This window comes from Puma concolor, chromosome D2, assembly GCF_028749965.1.
Source record: "Puma concolor isolate L17-30 chromosome D2, mPumCon1.1.hap2, whole genome shotgun sequence".
NCBI lineage: Eukaryota > Metazoa > Chordata > Mammalia > Carnivora > Felidae > Puma > Puma concolor.
Genome location: NC_141677.1, coordinates 55,632,353 through 55,653,778, shown reverse-complemented (window position 1 = coordinate 55,653,778; position 21,426 = coordinate 55,632,353). Strand labels below are relative to the sequence as shown.

Genomic DNA, 21,426 nt, shown 5'->3' with positions numbered 1-21,426 from the left:
CTTTGGTTTCCCAATGTCTTCCTGCTAAATAAATTGAAATACAGCTAAATTTAGTTTATTACTCAGCACGTTTGTTCATTTAAAAAATGTTTTCGGTCAGAAAAACTAAAAGGTGACTGACAGAATGGGAGAAAATATTTGCAAATGACACGTCAGATAAAGGGTCAGTATCCAAAATCTATAAAGAACTTACCAAACTCAACACCCAAAAAACAAATAATCCAGTGAAGAAATGGGCAAAAGACATGAATAGACTCTTTTCCAAAGAAGACATCCAGATGGCTAACAGACACATGAAAAAATGCTCAACATCAGTCATCATCAGGGAAATACAAATCAAAACCACACTGAGATACCACCTCACACCTGTCAGAATGGCTAAAATGAACAACTCAGGCAACAGCAGATGTTGGCGAGGATGTGGAGAAAGGAGAACCCTCTTGCATTGTTGGTGGAAATGCAAACTGGTGCTGCCACTCTGGAAAACAATATGGAGGCTCCTCCAAAAGTTAAAAATAGAACTACCCTACGACCAGTAACTGCACTACTAGGTATTTAGCCAAAGGATACAGGAGTGGTGATTTGAAGGAGCACATGCACCTTAATGTTTATAGCAGCACTATCAACAATAGCCAAAAAATGGAAAGAGCCGAAATGTCTATCAACAATGAATGGATAAAGAAGATGTGGTACATATATATAATATATGGAATATTACTTGGCAATCGAAAAGAATGAAATCTTGCCATTTGCAACAACGTGGATGCTAAGTGAAATTAGAAAAAGACCAATATGTGATTTTACTCATATATGGAATTTAAGAAACAAAACAGATGAACAAAAGGAAGGAAAGCAAAAATAAGATTAAAACACAGAGGGAGACAACCATAAAAGACTCTTAAATTCAGAGAACAAACTGAAGGATGCTGAAGGGTGTTGGGTGGAGAGATGGGCTTAATAGGTGGTGGGCATTAAGGAGGACACTTGTTGGGATGGCACTGGGTGTTATATGTAAGTGATGAATCACTAAATTCTATTCCTGAAATCGTTATTACACTATATGTTAACTAACCCATTTAAATAAAAATAAAACATGCTTTTGGGGCATGTGGGTGGCTCAGTCAATTAAGTGTCTGACGCTTGATTTGGGCCCAGGGCATGATGTCACCGTCATGAAATAGAGCCCTGCATCAGGCTCTGTGCTGGGCAGCATGGAACCTGCTTACGATTCTCTCTCCGTCTTCCCTCTGCCCCTCTTCCTGCTTGTGCATGCTCTTGCTCTCGCTCTCGCTCTCTCTTAAAAAAAAGGTTTTGTAATCGTATTGTTAATTACCAAGAACTTTTTCTAATAACGTGTTCTTTTTAAATGGCTAAATATATCTCATGATGTTTTACTTATTTTAACCATTTTTGTTTCCTCAAGGTTAACTTCTTCAGGGATTAGTATTCTTATTTTTTTTTTTTAAGTTTTATTTATTTTGAGAGAGAGAGAGAGAGAGAGCGAGCGCATGCAAGTGGGAGTGGGAGAGAGAATCCCAAGCAGGCTCTGCACTGTCAGGGCAGAACCTGAAACATAGCCCAAACCCATGAACCCTGAGATTATTACCTGAGCCAAAGTTGGACACTTAACCAACTGGGCCACCCAGGCACCCCTAACGTTCTTGTTTTTTTGTTGGTTTTTTTTTTTAGCTGTACAAAAAATAAATTAACTTTATTAAGTTACTATTTCAGTCCTTAGACATTGATTTGTTTATAAAAATATCAGTTTGAAATACATTATTGAAAGTGAATACACACAATAAATGGAAAACAGGGATGCATGGTGCTGGAGACATATCAACCAACTCATCTTCATGTGTTGCCCACTGTTGTAGACAAAATTTGACACATAATCAGCATTATTGAAAGAGCAGTCAAAGTACCTGGGAGAGGGGTGCAAACTATAAGAAAAATATATTAAAGCTCTGGACCACTCACCAAAAAAATCTTCACTGTTTAATCTGGGAGTTAATCTCACTATATATAGCACTGAATACCCATAAGAACAATTTAAAAATAAGAAAAGTGCCAAGGAACCCTCATTAACAGTATTTTTAAGTCTAAGTTTCTACTTTAAATATCTGATGATTACTCGAATATCCTAAGCCAAGAGGCAGGCCCTATGACAATAAGTTATAAATAGTCTGAATTTAATAACTTAAAGGTGATAATGGTTAATATAATACATACTGTGTGAGGAACTCAACTAACCTCTTTCAGGTAAGGTCATAATTAAAAGGCTTAAGTCTACAGTTTCAATTTCTGCTTAAGAGTGATGATATCCCATTATTGTAAATATGCTAATATGCACATTACTTGCATGAATTACACTTGAATGAATTCTGTATACACGTGGTTCCATGTTCCAAATGCAAATTCTCAGCGGTGTAGGCTTAAAATCAAAGCTGGGTTTAACAAATGCTTTCTAACTTCTGAAAGCAAATGATAAAAGCACTGCCTAAAAGTGAATAAACTAAGGTTACAAACAGGTGACCAATCCTTTTTTTCCCTTTATGTGTGGTGAACTTCATGAAGCCTTAATTCCGAGGTATATTTGTTTCTGGACCATACAGCTTATGTGATTTTCTTTTTTCTTTTCTTTTCTTTTCTTTTTTTTTTTTTTTAAGAATTACATTTTTTTAACTTTATTTTTGATTTTTTAAAATTTACATCCAAATTAGTTACCATATAGTGAAGCAGTGACTTCAGGAGTAGATTCCTTAATGTCTCTTACCCATTTAGCCCATCCCCCCTCCCACAACCCCTCCAGCAACCCTCAGTTCTCCATATTTATGAGTCTCTTCTGTTTTGTCCCCCTCCCTGTTTTTATATTATTTTTGTTTCCCTTCCCTTATGTTCATCTGTTTTGTCTCTTAAAGTACTCATATGAGTGAAGTCATATGATTTTTGTCTTTCACTAATTTCACTTAGCATAATACCCTCCAGTACCATCCACGTAATTGCAAATGGCAACATTTCATTCTTTTTGATTGCCGAGTGATACTCCATTGTGTATATATATACCACATTTTCTTTATCCATTTATTCCATTCATTCCATCCATTCATCTATCCATGGACATTTGGGCTCTTTCCATACTTTGGCTATTGTTGATAGTGCTGCTATAAACATGGGGGTGAATGTGTCCCTTCGAAACAGCATACCTGTATCCCTTGGATAAATGCCTAGTAGTACAATTGCTGGGTCGTAGGGTAGTTCTATTTTTAGGTTTTTTTTTTTTATTTTTTTTTATTAAATTTTTTTTTTCAACGTTTATTTATTTTATTTTTGGGACAGAGAGAGACAGAGCATGAACGGGGGAGGGGCAGAGAGAGAGGGAGACACAGAATCGGAAACAGGCTCCAGGCTCCGAGCCATCAGCCCAGAGCCCGACGCGGGGCTCGAACCCACGGACCGCAAGATCGTGACCTGGCTGAAGTCGGCTGCTTAACCGACTGCGCCACCCAGGCGCCCCTATTTTTAGTTTTTTGAAGAACCCCCATACTATTTTCCAGAGTGGCTGCACCAGCTTGCATTCCCACCAACAATGCAAAAGAGATCCTCTTTCTCCGCATCCTCGCCAACATCTGTTGTTGCCTGAGTTGTTAATGTTAGCCATTCTGACACGTGTGAGGTGGTATCTCATTGTGGTTTTGATTTGTATTTCCCTGATGATGAGCAAGTGATGTTGAGCATTTTTTCATGTGTCGGTTGGCCATCTGGATGTCTTCTTTGGAGAAGTGTCTATTCATGTCTTTTGCCCACTTCTTCACGGGATTATTTGTTTTTTGGGTGTTGAGTTTGAGAAGTTCTTTGTAGATTTTGGATACTAACCCTTTATCTGATATGTCATTTGCAAATATCTTCTCCCATTCTGTTGGTTGCCTTTTAGTTTTGCTGATTGTTTCCTTCACTGTGCAGAAGCTTTTTATTTTGATGAGGTCCCAGACATGCTCCTCTTTCAAAGGCAGCTACCAGCTGCTTTACAACTTCATCGAAAAATGATGTGGCAAGCTGAGAGTACAGAAGGGAGCGGAATTCAGAAGAAATTGAAAAATCCAAGGTACAAGTTCTTGGGTAGCCAGGAAGACCAGGGCTAAAATGCCAAATAGTCTTCAAATGATTGAAAAGCTTCCCATCAGTATAGGATGCCTTTACCAAATGTGGTTTCACCAAGATTCCTACTGATGTATAGCGCTCCAACACAGGTGGAAACCCAATTTCCAATTGTGTTTTGCAGTATCCGGTTCTCTTTGATATTACATCTGATTTTTTACGCCAAGGAACAAAATGCTTGTAGTCTTCCATTCCTGATACCACATCATACATTTTCTGCATAGAATATCCTATAATTCTCCTCTCTAAATATTCTTTTGTTTATTAATGGTGCAACAATTTTGAAGAAAGTTTTTGCATATATCTCCTTAGGCAAAACTGAGGTATGTAGTGGAAGAGTTCTGCTCATCAGTATACCACAGGAAGCTAAATATCTGACGTTCCAGGTAGGGCCCCTGTGCTGGAGCCAGGGTTCCAGCCGCTGCCGTTGACTTTGGACGGCATCCTGAAACCACCTTTCTCAGGGCCCCCTGACTGGCCCCAGCTTCCATGATCATCTCACTCTCATGTTCTCGTTTCTTAAGTGTGATATTTGTCGTGCCTTGTTGGATTTCCTCAAATGTATTTTGAGTCTTGAAGTTTTGTTCATATCTTTGAGCTTCTAGACACTTTCAAATATTTATAGTATTGAATTCTGGAGTATATTTCCTTACCCACGTGAGATTAAGCAATGTATTCTGGTTATAGGACCCTCATTGGAAATGGATGTACAAGGGGAAGGAGGGGTGATATGCAGCCAAAGGACCTTCCACTGTTTAAGTGATTTCTTTCTTGGACTTGGTAGATCCCTGTCTTCTAATGTCTTTTGACCCTGCATCCCCTTTGGGAGTTAAGTGTGTCAGAATGCCTCACATATATTGGGACACCTGGGTGGCTCAGTTGGTTAAGCATCAGACTTAGGCTCAGGTCATGATCTCATAATTTGTGAGTTCAAACCCCGTGTTAGGCTCTGTGCTGACAGCTAGGAGCCAGGAGCTTATTTTGGATTCTGTATCTTCCTGTCTCTGCCCCTCCCCTTCATGTGTGCTCGCTTGCTCTCTCTCTCTCTCTCTCTCTCTCACTCTCACTCTCTCTCACTCTCATACACACACACGCGCTCTCTCTCTCTCAAAAATAAACATTAAAAATTTTTTAATTAAAAAAAAAAGAACTCTTGACATATAGAAAGGGGCTCTGCCAAGAGTTGGGATATCTCTACTCTTCTTTAGGAAAGACTAGCTCTGTATATTCTTCTTTTTTACCCTGCCTTCTCCCTACTATCTCTTAATTCTGGCCTTTTCCTGGATTTTCTGTGAAAAGGCACTGAGAGAGTGCTGCTTTCTTCTGCTCATGTAGTAGTAATTTTTGACATGAGATACTCTCTTTCATCATTTGTCAAGATCATGAATTCCAGCCCTTTGAAATCTGATAGTTTTCAGTTTTACTGTTAAAATATGACCATCTCTGAAGAAGTAAGAGTTACTGTTTTAGTTGGATTACCAATGAAAACCTAGATATTTATCAATACTAAAGTGACTGTTTTTGTTTTACTCTTTGCTAATAGGTCAAAATCCACTGAAGATAAAAAAGTATCCAAAAGGTTGAAGATTTAGTGCATGTTTGATGATCAGCTGGAACTTAGTATTTATAAAACCTTTGGATTCCAAGCTTCCAACTGCATTTACACAAGGTACAAAAATGGATCTTTTCATAGTTCTGGTGATTTATCTTTCTTGTTTGATTCTTTTTTTTCTCTGGAATCAAAACCATGCCAAAGGGAAGCTACCACCTGGCCCCACTCCTCTGCCAATCGTTGGAAATATTTTGCAGATAAATACTAATAATGTAAGCAAATCCATAAGCAAGGTGAGTATGATTACTTTTCTTCCAACTGTTTGCGGTTACAGCCATATATCTAAATAAAATATGGCCCCAGCCATATTTGCAGGGGTGCAATTTTGATTGGGATTGTGTTGAATGTGTAGATAGCTTTGGGTAGTATTGACATTTTAACAATATTTATTCTTCCAATCCATGAGCACAGAATGTTTTTCCATTTCTTTGTGTCTTCTTTAATTTCCTTCATAAGCTTTCTATAGTTTTCAGCATACAATTCTTTTACATCTTTGGTTAGGTTGATTCCTGGGTATTTTATGATTCTTGGTGCACTTGTAAATGGGATCAGTTTCTTTATTTGTCTTTGTGTTGCTTCATTATTAGTGTATAAGAATGCAACTGATTTCTGTACGTTAATTTCGTATCCTGCAACTGCTGCATTCATGTATCAGTTCTAGCAGACTTTTGGTGGAGTCTGTTGGGTTTTCCATGTATAATATATCGTCTGCAAAAAGTGAAAGCTTGACTTCATCTTTGCCAATTTTGATGCCTTTGATTTCCTTTTGTTGTCTGATTGCTGATGCTAGGACATCCAACACTATGTTAAACAACAGCAGTGAGAGTGGATGTCCCTGTCGTGTTCCTGATCTCGGGGGGAAAGCTCTCAGTTTTTCCCCATTGAGGATGATATTAGCTGTGGGCTTTTCATAAATGGCTTTTATGATGTTTAAGTATGTTCCTTCTATCCCGACTTTCTCAAGGGTTTTTATTAAGAAAGGATGCTGAATTTTGTGAAATGCTTTTTCTGCATCTATTGACAGGATCTTACGGTTCTTTTCTTTTCTTAATGTGATGTATCACATTGATTGATTTGCGAATGTTGAACCAGCCCTGCAGCCCAGGAACGAATCCCACTTGATCATGGTGAATAATTCTTTTTATATGCTGTTGAATTCGATTTGCTAGTATCTTGTTGAGAATTTTTGCATTTATATTCATCAGGGATATTGGCCTGTAGTTCTCTTTTTTTGCTGGGTCTCTGTCTGGTTTGGGAATCAAAGTAATGCTGGCTTCATAGAATGAGTCTGGAAGTTTTCCTTCCCTTTCTATTTTTTTGGAACAGCTTGAGAAGGATAGGTATTATCTCTGCTTTAAATGTCTGGTAGAATTCCCCGTCACTCCTCATCAGGGAAATACAAATCAAAAGCACACTGAGATATCACCTCACGCCAGTCAGAGTGGCTAAAATGAACAAATCAGGAGACTATAGATTCTGGCAAGGATGTGGAGAAACGGGAACCCTCTTGCACTGCTGGTGGGAATGCAAACTGGTGCAGCCACTCTGGAAAACAGTGTGGAGGTTCCTCAAAAAATTAAAAATAGATCTACCCTGTGACTCAGCAATAGCACTGCTAGGAATTTACCCAAGGGATACAGGAGTACTGATGCATAGGGGGCACTTGTACCCCAATGTTTATAGCAGCACTTTCAACAATAGCCAAATTATGGAAAGAGCCTAAATGTCCAAAAACTGATGAATGGATAAAGAAATTGTGGTTTATATACACAATGGAATACTACTTGGCAATGAGAAAGAATGAAATATGGCCTTTTGTAGCAATGTGGATGGAACTGGAGAGTGTGATGCTAAGTGAAATAAGTCATACAGAGAAAGACAGATACCATATGTTTTCAGTCTTATGTGGATGCTGAGAAACTTAACAGAAGACCATGGGGGAGGGGAAGAAAAAAAAAAAGAGAGGGAGAGAGCCAAACCATAAGAGACTCTTAAAAACTGTGAGAATAAACTGAGGGTTGATGGGGGGTGGGAGGGAGGGTAGGGTGGGCGATGGGCATTGAGGAGGGCGCCTGTTGGGATGAGCACTGGGTGTTGTATGGAAACCAATTTGACAATAAATTTCATATTAAGAAGAAAAGAAGTGATTTTAAAGAGAAGTGTTCATTGGGTATCCAGCTAGAAGGTTGCCAGAGAGGATGAGATCCATGAGATGGTTGTTAAAATTGCCAAAAGAAGGAATTCCCTGTCCATGTTGTGAGCAGGTCCCCTTTTCAGTAATTATTCTTTGGTAAACTCTAATGGCAATGAAACTGTTTTCAATTTAAAAAAAAGTTCTGATCTACAGATCACAACACTAATAATTTCCTAAAAACACACATTTTTTTAAGTCAAGGAAATACGGTCCCAGAATTGTTTCTATTATATTTGCTCAATGAATGTGTGAATAACTACTCTATTCCTAGCTATTTATATAGCAGTACCTCTCTAAATCTTGAAGGGATTGTCTGAAATCTGTCTTTGCTGAGACAGCTAGTTACCAGAGCACAGCTTCTGGAAACCCCTTTCTGTGTTTTGCGCTAAGAGATTGAAAGAGATTATGTCAGCACCCTAGCTCATCTGCTTGTTAACTCACAGCATTGGGCAAGTTTTAAAAATCTCTCTCAGTGTTAATTTCCATTCCTTTGAAATGTGAATAACAGTTCTATTTTGTGCAGGGTCCTTCAATATATCATATATTCAACAAGCTATTGAATATCTACTTTGTTAGATGCTGGGGATTTGGTTTTTTTTTTTTTTAAGTTTATTTATTTATTTTTGAGAGAGACAGAGAGAGAGAGAGCATGCAGGGGAGGGGCAGAGGGAGAGAGAGAGAATCCCAAGCAGGGTCCATGCACAAAGTCCGACATGGGGCTTGATCTCATGTACTGTGAGATCATGACTTGAGCCAAAATCAAAAAGTCGGATGCTTAACTGACTGAGCCATCCAGGTGCCCCAGTGCTGGGGATTTTCAATGGTAAATGAAAAAGAAAAAACAGACACTGGCATTATGGAATTTATAGTCTATAGGGTAGGCATGTTTTGTAAAATAATCACGCAAATAAGTGTGTGATTACAAACCATGTAACAGGGACACAATAGAAAGAGGCCATGCAGCTCGGTGGAGCAGGAATGGGAGGAATGTCAGCAAAGCGTTCTCTGAAGAAGTGAAGCTGAAGCTGAGATCTAAAGAATGTTCAAGCATTAACCAGACAAAATGCAGATGGAAGTTCATTCCAGGCGGTTTCATTCTGGAGGAGAATTAGTTGTTATTGTCTCTGAAAGAGGACCAATTTGGTAAAAACATGGTGTGGGATATGATTGGAGAAATAGTTGCCAGAAATGCAAGTCTTACAAGGCTTTTAAAACTATTGGTCCTGGGGCACCTGGGTGGCTCAGTCACTTACGTGTCCAACTTCGGCTCAAGCCATCTCGGTTCATGAGTTCGAGCCCCATGTCGGGCTCTGTGCTGACAGCTCAGAGCCTGGAGCCTGCTTCGGATTCTGTGTCTCCCTCTCTCTCTGCCCCTCCCCTGCTTGTGCTCTATCTCTCTCTCTTTCTCGCTCTCTCAAAAATAAACATTAAAAAAAAAAGAATATTGGTCTTTAGCACAAGAGCAATGTGATGCCATTAACGTGCTTAAAGGACTCTCATGTTAACATTTGCCTTGTGAAAAGAGCACTCTGGTTGCTTTATGGAGAATGAATTGTAAGGTAGCAGGAGGACTCAAACCTTGGACAAGTTGAAGGAGTAATTTAGTATACCAAAGAAGCTGCCATGACAGAAAGACCCCAATAACACAATGGCTTCAGGAAGATAAGAGCTTATTTCTATCTCACATCATGAGATCGAGGTGAGTGCTGCTGGGCTGCCTCTCTTCCTTGCGGTCATCTAGAGAACCAGTTTTTCTTTGTCTTCTAGTTGACCATCCTGGGCACCTAGGCTATTGTTCTCATGTGCATGGAGGCAGTGAGGTTGTTCCCATGCTGTCCTTTCAGTCCCCGGGTAGGGGGAGAAATGGAGGGCATGCAATTACCATTTATACAAAAGCATAGGATTTGCACACATCATTTCTGCTAATATCAGTTCACGAAAACTTAGTCACATGGCCGCACAGGGAAGCTGGGAAATGTCTGCGACCATGTTGCCATGTCCTTATGTATTTAGAGGTCTCTAGTGCTAAAAAGACGTAGAGAGTGGATAATGAGGGATGACTGGTAGTCTACACATGGGACAAGATGGAGGAGCCTCCCTTAAGCAGGACAAGAAACACATTATTGTAACTATAGGAAGAAAGAAATTTGGTGCAGCTGTAGGTTTGGCAGACAAAATTTAATAAAAGAATATGAATAAATTCCATAATATAATATCTGTCACATAGTAGGAGCTGAATAAAGGTTAACTATTGATGACAATAATAATAGCAATGTGTCTAATAATATAATTACCACTTAATGTGATTAAGTTACTAGTTCTAGAAGTTGAGATCTTTTATTATTAGGTGAATGAGTATAAAATATCTCTTGAGTAAAGAGACTTATCTACATTTTTAGTTTTGAAATTCTCACTACTCCTGTACCTTATATTGCTTTCCCAGCTAGCAGAGAGTTACGGCCCTGTGTTCACTGTGTACTTTGGCATCAAGCCCACTGTGGTGATATACGGATATGAAGCAGTAAAGGAAGCTCTAATTGATCAGAGTGAGGTGTTTTCTGGCAGAGGCCCTTTCCCAGTGCTGGACAAATCCGTCCAGGGATTAGGTATGTCTCCATTTGGGGAACATATGTGGGTTTGTAAGTTGCAAAGACTTATAAACTAAGGGATTGAGAAATTGTAAGTATTTAGAGAAGCCTATGAAAATATCATAATTCCAACATTTTTTTCCATAAAGGATCATTAATCCATATTTTAGATTCGGAAAGTGACAAGGTGTCTCCATGAAACATAAAATGCAATGAAAGCAAATCACCTAACCATTAATGTGCTATAAATTTGTGTTCATTTGAAAATATGGCCAGTTAGGATAATGTTCATTTCAGTTAAGATAATAAGAGACAGAAAAAGAAGGAAGGAAAATGACTCAATTATCCTAGCCACCAAACATTTTGCTTTTTGGCCTGAGTCATGGTTGCCAAGAGACTAGTTTAGGAAACTTGAATAGTGTGCATGGAACCAGCATAGATTTGAAATATTCCCAGTCTTGACTTCAATCTTTTATTCTTCAAAAAAAAGGCGTAAGAAATATTTGAATCCAATAGAATACAATCCTTATACATACACAGATAAGCTCTGGAAAGAGGATTATAGAAAAACACATAGTGAGTACACATGGATTGAGAGTGATATTAGAAAAAGCTTTTTAAATCCAAATTGGTCATAGGATCCTCCTCATATGTTATCTCTATATGAAGAGGCCCTAGAACAGTACCTGGCACATAGTTCACTTGGTTCTCAGGTGGCTGAACCAAATGGAACTGAGTTGTTGCTAGGGGACCAACAATAAGAGAGAGAGAGAGAGAGAGAGAGAGAGAGAGAGAGAGAGAGAGAGAAAGAAAGAAAAAGAAAGAAAGAAAGAAAGAAAGAAAGAAAGAAAGAAAGAAAAAGAAAAAGAAAGAGGGAGGGAGGAAAGAAAAAGAAATTTAAAAAGGTTTTTATATTAAGTACTTGAACTGTCTTCCATTTGTTTCTGGAGCTGGCCTTAAACTGTCCAGTCCTCTGGTGGGTCACTGGGTTCCTGTAAAAAGAGATAAGGCCTGAATGGAGTCACTTCCTCCTCTACACTATTCTTTAAAATCTCTATGGACAAATATCCTACGAGAATTGTTTTTTCTCCTGATATTGTGTTGGCTTCCAGAAGTCTGATATTGACCTTCCTTGGTGTTAAAACCATATTTCATGGCAGAGACATTACACACAGAAGGGAAATGTTAAAATGAGGAGGGCAGAGGCTGTGTCTCTTATCAGAGGAATAGATTTTCATGAACTTCCTTCCAGTGCACAAGTGCTCTCTCTCCTTCTCTTGAGAATTGACTCTTTTTGTTGCCTCTCCTACAATTCACTTACAACATACAAAAATCAGCCCTGAAAATTTCACCTACAACTTGGAGTCACCATGATGTATTAGCTGTGTGGTCCACAGAGCTAGCATTTTGCCTCCATGATCACCAGTAAAATGGAGACAAAACACTTGGTTCACAGAGTTATTCTGAGGTTAAAGGAGCTAATAGATGGAGAAGAAGAGTTAAGTAACATGTAAAACCCAGAGTCTTGACAGATACGAGGCTGGGCTAACAGAAAGCAGGTTAAGCAGGGCTCATTGGAATTCTTATGGCTGGCACCACACCATAGTTACATTCCTGCTTAAGTGTCATTATCATTTGCTGAGATAAAGACTCAGCTAGAATTGATGGCAATGGAGGTCATTCTTCTCTCTCTCTTTTTTAAGGAGGCTTTTTTTTTTTTTTTTCAACGCAGGGCTTGAACTCATGACTTTGAGATCAAGACCTGAGCTGAGATTAAGAGTTGGACCCTTAACCTACTAAACTACCCAGGCATCCCTCTCTTTTTTTTTTTTTTTCTGATAGGAATTATTTTCAGCAACGGAGAGCAGTGGAAGCAAGTCCGGCGTTTCTCCCTCATGGTTTTGCGGAATATGGGCATGGGGAAGAAGAGTATTGAAGACAGAATTCAAGAGGAGGCCTTGTATCTGGTGGAAGCATTAAAAAAAACCAATGGTGTGTATTTCTTTACGTATTTAACAGTAATAGTTTGGGAGGACTATATGCTCTTTCAAATAGACTACAGAGAAATCTGATGGCTCAAGCACCATAGAAGTTTACTTTTTGCTCACATGACAGTAGTGAAGTGAAGGGGTTGGCACAATAGCCTTTTCAGGCACCAGGTTGACAGGAGCCTTGATATCTTCACCACATGGCATCTAGTATCACCCAGGATTCATCTCTCTGCAGGGTAGCAGAAGGAGCAAAGAACAAAGAAAAGAGCAAATAAGGTTTTCAGTAGGCTGGGTATGACAATGGCAGACATTCCATGGGCTTTAACTCAGTCTCAGGACCATACCAGCTCTAAGACGCAGTGTGACATGTGGTTCTCTGTGTGCACAGAAAAGCAAGGAGAACGAGGATTTGGATAATGAGCTAGTAGTTTTGGCCACAATAACTTGAAAAATGAAGTAATTTCTCCAGTAACTTCTTGAGAACATTGCAAACATTTCACAGTATATATATGTCAAGTCATTATGCTGTGTCCCTTAAACTTACACAGTGCTGTCAGTCATATCTTAGTAAAATCAGGAGAAAAAAAAGCACAAGTGGTTCAGCACTAGGATTCATGCCAAATCCTTCTCAGTGCTTAGGGCTGCTATATAGCTCACCTGGAGGATTATGGATGTGAATGGAGTGAGCCTCGGTAGCACAAATTGGCTCAGTGTGTGTATTTGTGTATGCACGTGCCAGACTGGGAGAGGAGGTGGAAGACGAAGGGGTAGACAGGAGTCGTGGCAGAGAAGGAATAAGATCAGGATCCTAAGACATATATGGTTTTTGAACCTCAATATTTAAATATTTTTCAAGAACACTGTTAAGGAAATAGTACTATTTTCTTTTTAAAAAATTTTGTAATGTTTATATTTGAGAGAGAGAGAGAGAGAGAGAGAGAGAGAGTATAAACAGGGAAGGGGCAGAGAGAGAAGGAGACACAGAATCTGAAGCAGGCTCCAGGCTCTGAGCTGTCAGCCCAGAGCCCGACATGGGGCTCAAACTCATGAACCAGAGATCATGACCTGAGCTGAAGTTGGACACTTAACCAACTGAGCCACCCAGGTGCCCCATTATAGTACTATTTTCTACATGGTGGGTTTTTTTCAATATTATTTTTTTTAAGTTTATTATTTATGTTGAGAGAAACAGAGTGCGCAAGTAAGGGAGGGGCAGAGAGAGGGAGAGAGAATCCCAAGCAGGCTCCATGCCTCCAGCAGAGCCCAACGCGGGGCTCAAATCCACAAAAGCTCGAGATCATGACCTGAACCAAAACCAAGAGCCGGGTGCTTAACCATTTGAGTCACCCAGGTGCCCGGCATTGTGTTTTTTAACCAATGTTATATATTGTCCAGACAAGTTGTTTCCCCTTTTTTTTTCCTGCTATTAATATTAAACATGCCATTTTTACAAGTATTTGCACTTCTTTCTTCCTTGGAATAAATTTCTGGAGGTGGCAATAGAGTTTCAATGACTGTCATTTGGACTTTTGATGTCTATCAACAAAGAACGGGTGGGAAACCTGGCAGAAGAGGGATACAGATGTGAGGCTTATACTACGCATATGGTTTTGCAAAATTTCAACGTAATATATTAAATATTTTTACAGGTTTAATCTATAAATGTTTATCAAGAACATTATTAACAGACTAGTACAGTGTTCCATTATTTTGGATGCTCCCGACCTATGCTTATCCAGACTGTGCCCAGTAATTCTTGTGAATTATCTTGTGGCTCTTATTTGGGGAACACTTGGGGGAACTCTTGGGGAGTTCCCCAAGGAGAACACTTGGGGGGAAATAAATAGACTGGAGTAGACAGCTTTGTTTGGGGAAGCACAATAAATTTTAGGCATGTTGAGTTTATAGTGATGATCACATGTCCAGGGAATTCCTATACTTAAAAAAAATCCCAGAAGTTAACCCTTCTTAATTGTTTAAAACAGTCAACTTAAGATTTATATGAAAATTGTGCTCTAACCTTTAACTTTTATTGTTTTAGCATCTCCCTGTGATCCTACTTTCCTTCTGGGCTGTGCTTCCTGCAATGTGATCTGCTCCGTTGTTTTCCAGAATCGTTTTGAGTATGATGATGAGAAATTTTCAATCTTGATAAATTATTTTCATGAAAACCTCCTAATTTCAAGCAACTCCTGGATACAGGTAATGTCAACGTTCTCCTTATTTTTATTCTTGTTTTAGTTTTTTTAAAAAATGTGTTTAAGTAATCTCTACACCCACCATGGGGCTCGAACTCACAACCCCTGGATCAACAGCCACATGGTCTTTCAACTGAGCCAGCCAGGTGCCCCCAGCCAAGGTTTTTTTTCAATGGGAAATAATTTTCAGGGCACCTGGGTGACTGAGTGGGTTATCTGACTCTTGATTTCGGCTCGGGTCATGATCTCAAAGTTCGTGGATTCGAACCCTGAGTCAAGCTCCGTGCTGACACTGTGGAACCTGCTTGGGATTCTCTCTCCCCCCCCCCCCCGCCCCTCCCCACTTGCACACGATCTCTCTAAACAAATAAATAAATGAATAAATAAATAAACTTAAAAAAAAAATCAGGGCACCTGGGTGGCTCAGTCGGCTAAGCATCTGACTTCGGCTCAGGTCATGATCTCACAGTTCATGAGTTCGAGCCCCGCGTCAGGCTCTGGGCTGACAGCTCAGAGCCTGGAGCCTGCTTCGGATTCTGTGTCTCCCTCTTCCTCCCCCTTTCCTCTACTCGCATGCTCTCTCTCCTAAAAATAAACATTTAAAACAAATATTTTTTTAAATAAAAATAAATAAATAAATGGGAAATAATTTTCTAGGTAATCTATCACTCATGCCTACCTTGGTCCTTTGCCCTATTTCCAAATGGCTAAAGTAATGTCTATCGAATTATCATTTGTAGCCAATTAGTGACTTATCAAATCAATTTAATGTATTGAAATGAAATTTAAAACATGAAATATAGTAATAGAGAAATGTAGTATAGTTCATCAATTATAGCAAGGTATTTTTTTGAGAAACCTTTTTTATATCCATAGACGAAGAAGGTGGTGATGTCAAACGTATGTCTTACTATAGTAGAGTGTCAGAAAATGTTAGTATCTTATGTTGTATGATCATTAAGAACTAAAGTTCTGTGTGGATCAAAAGGTTATGATGTGTTCCACCTGGAAAGGACTCTTGAGAACAAAGCATCTACTCGTTTTTGGACCAGGAAACTGTCACCCAGAGATATTAAGCATATTTTCCAAAATGGCCTAGCCGAGGCAAGGAATGAGCTAGACCCAGAATCTAGATTTCTCAATTCTCTGTCTAGTTGGATACATGCTACCAGCCTGAATAAATTGCTTCAGTGCCTAACAACGGTATTAAGTCGTGAAGTACTGTTTAGAGCAGAGTCCATACACTCTAGGACTAGCAATGGACAGATAAATAAGGGCAATGTGCACATTCTTAAAGGTATAAAACTCCTAAATAAAAATAAGCTAATTTAGCCATTTCTTTAATTTTTCTGATGTAGTTTCTTAATTACAAAAAAAAAAAAAAAAGCCCTGCAAACTTTTTTAGGGGGCTGTAGAAATATGTGTAAGTAAACCAGGATGAACACTAGGTTCTAGCTCTGTTGCTAGTTTGGTGTCTTAGAATGGTTGACTAACCTTTCTGAACCTTAGTATTCTCCTTTGGAAGAGGTGATATACTCCTGGATTCCTTCATAGAGTTATGGTTGGGAAATTAAATGGTTCTGAAATTGCTTTGTGACTTGTGCATACTCTAACTCCGAACATTTTGTCAGTTCTCTCTCCTTCAAGTTCCAAGTATGTTCTAGTGAGGGAAGCGTGTCTTACCTTTATCTACTCAGCATAGAACTCAGTGTCTGATGCATAATATGAGCCTATAGAACTTTGCTGAGTGAATTAATGAGTGATTCTTTCCTCTTTCAGCTCTGCAATGCTTTTCCTCTTTTAATACACTTTCCAGGATGTCACAATGTGTTACTTAAAAACATTGCTAACCAATGTAAGTTTATTGTGGAAAAAATAAAAGAACACCAAGAATCCCTGGACCTCAGTAACCCTCGAGACTTTATTGACTACTTCCTGATCAAAATAGAGAAGGTATAATGTGACCCTTTATCTTTGTGGGTTGGTGAGACTCATGGATTAGCTTTGTTCTTCCCAGTGAAATTGGGATATACTGAAGATGTATTAATTGCTTGCATAACCTATAATTGTGCAAATCATTGGGTATCTCGAGATATTTCTAAATTCTCACTGAAAGTGACTTAGGAGGTTTTATATTTATCATGTGAAAGCTGGTTTTTTTTATTTGAGAACAGACTGAAATACACACACATTTAAGATAAATGATACACAACATAATCATCCTTCATCAAGTAAGTTCTGAGAATGGAAGATGTAACAGATAAGGGAACACAGGAACAGATAGGAATCTAGAAAGGCTTACCTTTGGAGTGGCACTAGGAAATCTTCACAGATGAGGTAGGTTTTGAAGAAACTATAGCTTAGATGAACAGACATAAAGTAGGTCCAGGGAACGGTAAGTGCAGTGATTAAGTGTGTGGAACTTTCAGAGAGGTGATCTTGATTGTAACTGAGCAACTGTCATGGATGTGATGACTGATGAGGTTGGGAATATAGCTGCATTGTGGGGGATGGGTGGTTCTGGAGGCTTGAATGAGAAAAACAGACATTATAAAATAGGTAATTAGATACTAGAATGGACAGTGAGTAGCAGTGAGGACTTGAGAAAAATTATGTTTCAAAGAAATTATAGAGGAACTGATCAACTCTAGGGGATGAGAAAGTGAAGAATCAGAAAGGGCTTGTTGGAAGTTTATAACTCTGAGTATATTTTAACTGTAGCCCTCACACCAGATAACGGTGTCATATTGAGTTATGTTACCTCTGAGGCTCTTTCATTTATCAAGTAATTCTAACACACTATTTCTAGGAAAAACACAATAAACAGTCTGAATTTACCATGGACAACTTGATCTTTACTGTCTGGGATGTGATTAGTGCAGGAACAGAGACAACGAGCACCACCCTGAGGTATGGACTCCTGCTCCTGCTGAAGCACCCAGAGGTCACAGGTATGGTCACAGGTGATGGGCAGGATGAAATTCCTGGTAGACATTAGAAGGCGACACTGACAACTATCCCGCTCTTCACCTGCCTAGACAATGCACAGGAAAATTTTTCCATCATTAGGAGCGCCTGGGTGGCTCAGCCAGTTAAGCATCTGACTCTTGATTTCTGCTCAAGTCATGATCTCACAGTTTGTGGGATTGAGCACCGAGTCTGGCTCTGAGCTGACAGTGTGGAACCTGCTTGGGATTCTTTCTTTCCCTCTCTCTCTCTCTGCCCCTCCACCGCTCATTCTCTCTCAAAAATAAATAAATAAACATTTAAATAAAAAAATATTTCTGGGGCACCTGGTTGGCTCAGTCGGTTGGGCGTCCGTCCCACTTTGGCTCAGGTCATGATCTCACAGCTGTGAGTTCAAGCCCTGCGTCGGGCTCTGTGCTAACAGCTCAGAGCCTGGAGCCTGCTTTGGATTCTATGCCTCCCTCTCTCTGGGTCCATCCCCTGCTTGAACTCTGTCTGTCTGTCTGTCTCTCTCTCTCTCTGTCTCTCAAAAATAAAGATTAAAAGAATTTAAAAAAATATTTCCATCATTAGTACATCTTCCTGTCATTGGATAAATTAAATTCAAATTCAATTATAGTACAAAAAGATAATGAAATATTTAAACAGCAGCAGAAATTTGAAGGGCAGAGGCCATTGTTTTCCCTGCTGTGGTGGAATGTCCCTGATTTGTGTTGGGACAGATGCAATAAGCAGAGTTTTCTTAGGATCTAAAAGGATCAGCCTTCTGCTTTCTCTAAAAAGATGTCACTTGACATGCCTTCCATGTCCAGATAAATGTATTTTTGTCAAAGGATATTTTTTTAAGTTTATTTGTTTTTGAGAGAGAGAGAGACAGAGAGTGAGAAGGCTCGAGAGGGAGAGAGAGAGAATCCCAAGCAGGCTCTGCACTGTCAGCACAGAGCCGGATGTGGGGCTCGAACTCACAAAACTGCAAGATCATGACCCAAGCCAAAATCAAGGTTCCAACGCTTAAGCGACTGAGCCACCCAGGAGCCTATATCAAAAGATATTTCTTCTCAAATGAATTTGCAGTGTAAGGATTGACTCAACGAAATTACAATCTTTCTTTATCAAAGAGACTCCCTAAATAAAACTTTATTCAAATAAATTCTTTTCAAATATACCCTTTTGGGCAAATAAATTCTTCCTCACAAATATGATTTCTCTTGCAAATACCTTTCCATTTTTCCTCCTTTTTTTTATTGAGTGCTAATCTCAGAGGATATTTCCTTCACTACTGTATAGTGTTCTGTGCTTTGGCACATTAAGACACTCTTAGTACAGTTACATCTCAGGAAGCTTTTCTCCATGACATCACCAGATTTTTCTCCTTTGTTGAAGGTCCTTCTGTCCTCCCATTATAAAGAATAACTGCTTTCCAAATGATGCAATTTACAAGCATAGCCTCAAAATTCCCGTTTTCATACGTTGTGCGATATAATGGCACTATTTCCTTTGAGTGACGCGCTTTCAGCCAAATAACTTCACTAACTCTTATTAGACCTATGTTGACTATGACTATGAATACCAAGACATTTTTCTCCAAACCTTTAAGTCTTGTGTATATTGCAAAAGCCCTTTTTGTGTAGTATTTCCACATTGCTTCCATTTTCATTTTTTCTTACATCACATCCGTTTGTATTTTTCTTTTCTTCCCATTTTCATCCCTTACTGTGCCATTCTTTTAAGCATTCTGATTTTACAAGTAGCTCCTAACCACTTTATATAATCACTCTCTTCTAGATAAAAATCCAGCCTCTCAACCTGAGAAGGTAAAACTTCAAACTTCTCTAAAATTCCTAAGTTTTCTTGATAGCTACCAAACCACAGAATTTTCACATAATCCATTAACAAAGACTCCTTCTTCAGGTAGTAGATAAATACCATTTGACCAAAGTAGCAACATGGTACTGGAGAAAATGGGTTATAGACTATCTACAGTGGCTTTGGATTCTGACTTTACTAGTAAGTAGCTGTGTGACCTCAACTCATGACTATCTCTCTGCTTATCTTGGCCCCTCATCTGTTTAAGGGAGATGATAATGCTTCCTAACATTCATAGAGCGTCTCCCTCGTAAGAAAAAGTTAATAAACGTTTGTTTTAACTAATGAGTAGTCCTACTTAAACTATGTATCATATATTTTGCAAATAAAGGAAAAATATAACTCATTAACATAAATTACATAAATTTCATTTCAATTAACATAACATAAATTTCAGTAATCTTATTCAATTGCTAAGATTGTGGGTTTGGAAATGAGAAAAACCACGTAATACCTGGGTGTCCTTGAGAAGTATATTTACTTTTATGGACCTGTTTCCTCATTTTTAAGACACATAAAGTAATACCTAACACATAGACCTATTTTGAGGAATTATAAAGTAATGTAATATGTCATACAACATGCCTGTCATATGTTGCATTCTAAATAAATGTTAACTTCTTGTTACTACATGCTGAATCAAATATCTTATTCAGTTCTATTTATTAAGCATCTATGGCACTGGGTAGTTCTTACCCTCTTGGAACTTACATATTTATTTATTTAAAAAAAATTTTTTTTAATGTTTATTTATTTATTTATTTATTTATTTATTTATTTTTCAACGTTTATTTATTTTTGGGACAGAGAGAGACAGAGCATGAACGGGGGAGGGGCAGAGAGAGAGGGAGACACAGAATCCGAAGCAGGCTCCAGGCTCTGAGCTGTCAGCACAGAGCCCGACGCGGGGCTCAAACTCACGGACTGTGAGATCATGACCTGAGCCGAAGTCGGACACTTAACCAACTGAGCCACCCAGGCGCCCCTGGAACTTACATACTTTAAATGAAAACTGAGGATGCCTGGGTGGCTCAGTCAGTTAGGTGTCTCTTGATTTCGGTTCAGGTCATGATCTCATGAATCCTGGGATTGATCCCTGTATCAGGCTCCACACTGACAGCATGAAGCCTACTTGGGATTCTCTCTTTTCTCCCTCTCTGCCCCTCCTTCAGTCTCTCTCTCAAAATAAATAAATAAAGTTTAAAAATTTTTTCTAAAAATACTGGCATACACAAAGTGGTTAAACAGCATGGTCTGTAGTGAGCCTTCAAGATCATAGATCCTTGAGTTATCAAACAAAAGTACACAAAACAGAGAATCAGAGCTGAATTTCATGGTATAATTATGTTTTATATGTACATATATTTAAGTCTCTAATGAGATCCCAATTTGCCCAGGAAACAAATTATTTCTTTTTTTTCCCCCTATGGTAGTAACCATAAGTGATTTTCCCTTCGCCCAATCTCTTACCACAATGTAACCATGATAAGAAGATTAAGCCAAAAGACATTTTCATTTCACATAAATTCTGATTCCTATCTTGCCAGCTAAAGTCCAGGAAGAGATTGACCGTGTGGTTGGCAGACATCGGAGCCCCTGCATGCAGGACAGGAGCCACATGCCTTACACAGATGCTGTGGTACATGAGATCCAGAGATTCATTGACCTCGTCCCCAACAGTCTGCCCCATTCAGTGACTCAGGACACTAAGTTCAGAGAATACCTCATTCCCAAGGTGAGAGATATTTCATCTGTACTACTCCTTAAGAATCTCAGGTTATCAACCATCACAATAGTAGGATTATAGATAACCATCTACAGGCATGGCACAGTCATAACCCAGGCATCTTACCCT

At 39.0% G+C, this 21,426-nt stretch overlaps 1 protein-coding gene, 1 long non-coding RNA gene and 1 pseudogene across 6 annotated transcripts in view; 1 reads left to right on the top strand and 2 right to left on the bottom strand.

Annotated features, from left to right (window-relative positions):
- Positions 1–21,426, top strand: part of LOC112854424 (cytochrome P450 2C21) — a 47,363-nt gene that overhangs the window by 12,259 nt on the left and 13,678 nt on the right. For 3 of the 4 annotated variants that reach the window (XR_015241747.1, XM_086680421.1, XM_086680420.1), the window contains 7 exons: positions 5,699–6,000; positions 10,405–10,567; positions 12,392–12,541; positions 14,582–14,742; positions 16,518–16,691; positions 17,548–17,689; positions 21,119–21,306. Coding sequence is in view for 3 of the 4 variants with exons in the window: in XM_086680421.1 (XP_086536547.1) it covers positions 5,758–6,000; positions 10,405–10,567; positions 12,392–12,541; positions 14,582–14,742; positions 16,518–16,691; positions 17,548–17,689; positions 21,119–21,306 (1,221 nt within the window). In the remaining variant the exon portion in view is untranslated. Of the gene's footprint in view, positions 1–4,354; positions 5,607–5,698; positions 6,001–10,404; positions 10,568–12,391; positions 12,542–14,581; positions 14,743–16,517; positions 16,692–17,547; positions 17,690–21,118; positions 21,307–21,426 lie in introns of those variants that run through there. The other variant, XM_086680422.1, reaches the window with a different exon arrangement.
- Positions 2,551–4,733, bottom strand: LOC112854793 (coenzyme Q-binding protein COQ10 homolog B, mitochondrial-like; annotated as a pseudogene).
- LOC147576087 (uncharacterized) overlaps positions 11,420–21,426 on the bottom strand; it is a 33,921-nt gene continuing 23,914 nt past the window's right edge. For both annotated transcript variants that reach the window (XR_015241749.1, XR_015241748.1), the window contains 3 exons: positions 17,041–17,265; positions 12,658–12,769; positions 11,420–11,541 (listed from right to left, as the gene is read on the bottom strand). This is a non-coding gene — a long non-coding RNA (uncharacterized LOC147576087). The remainder of the gene's footprint in view (positions 11,542–12,657; positions 12,770–17,040; positions 17,266–21,426) is intronic.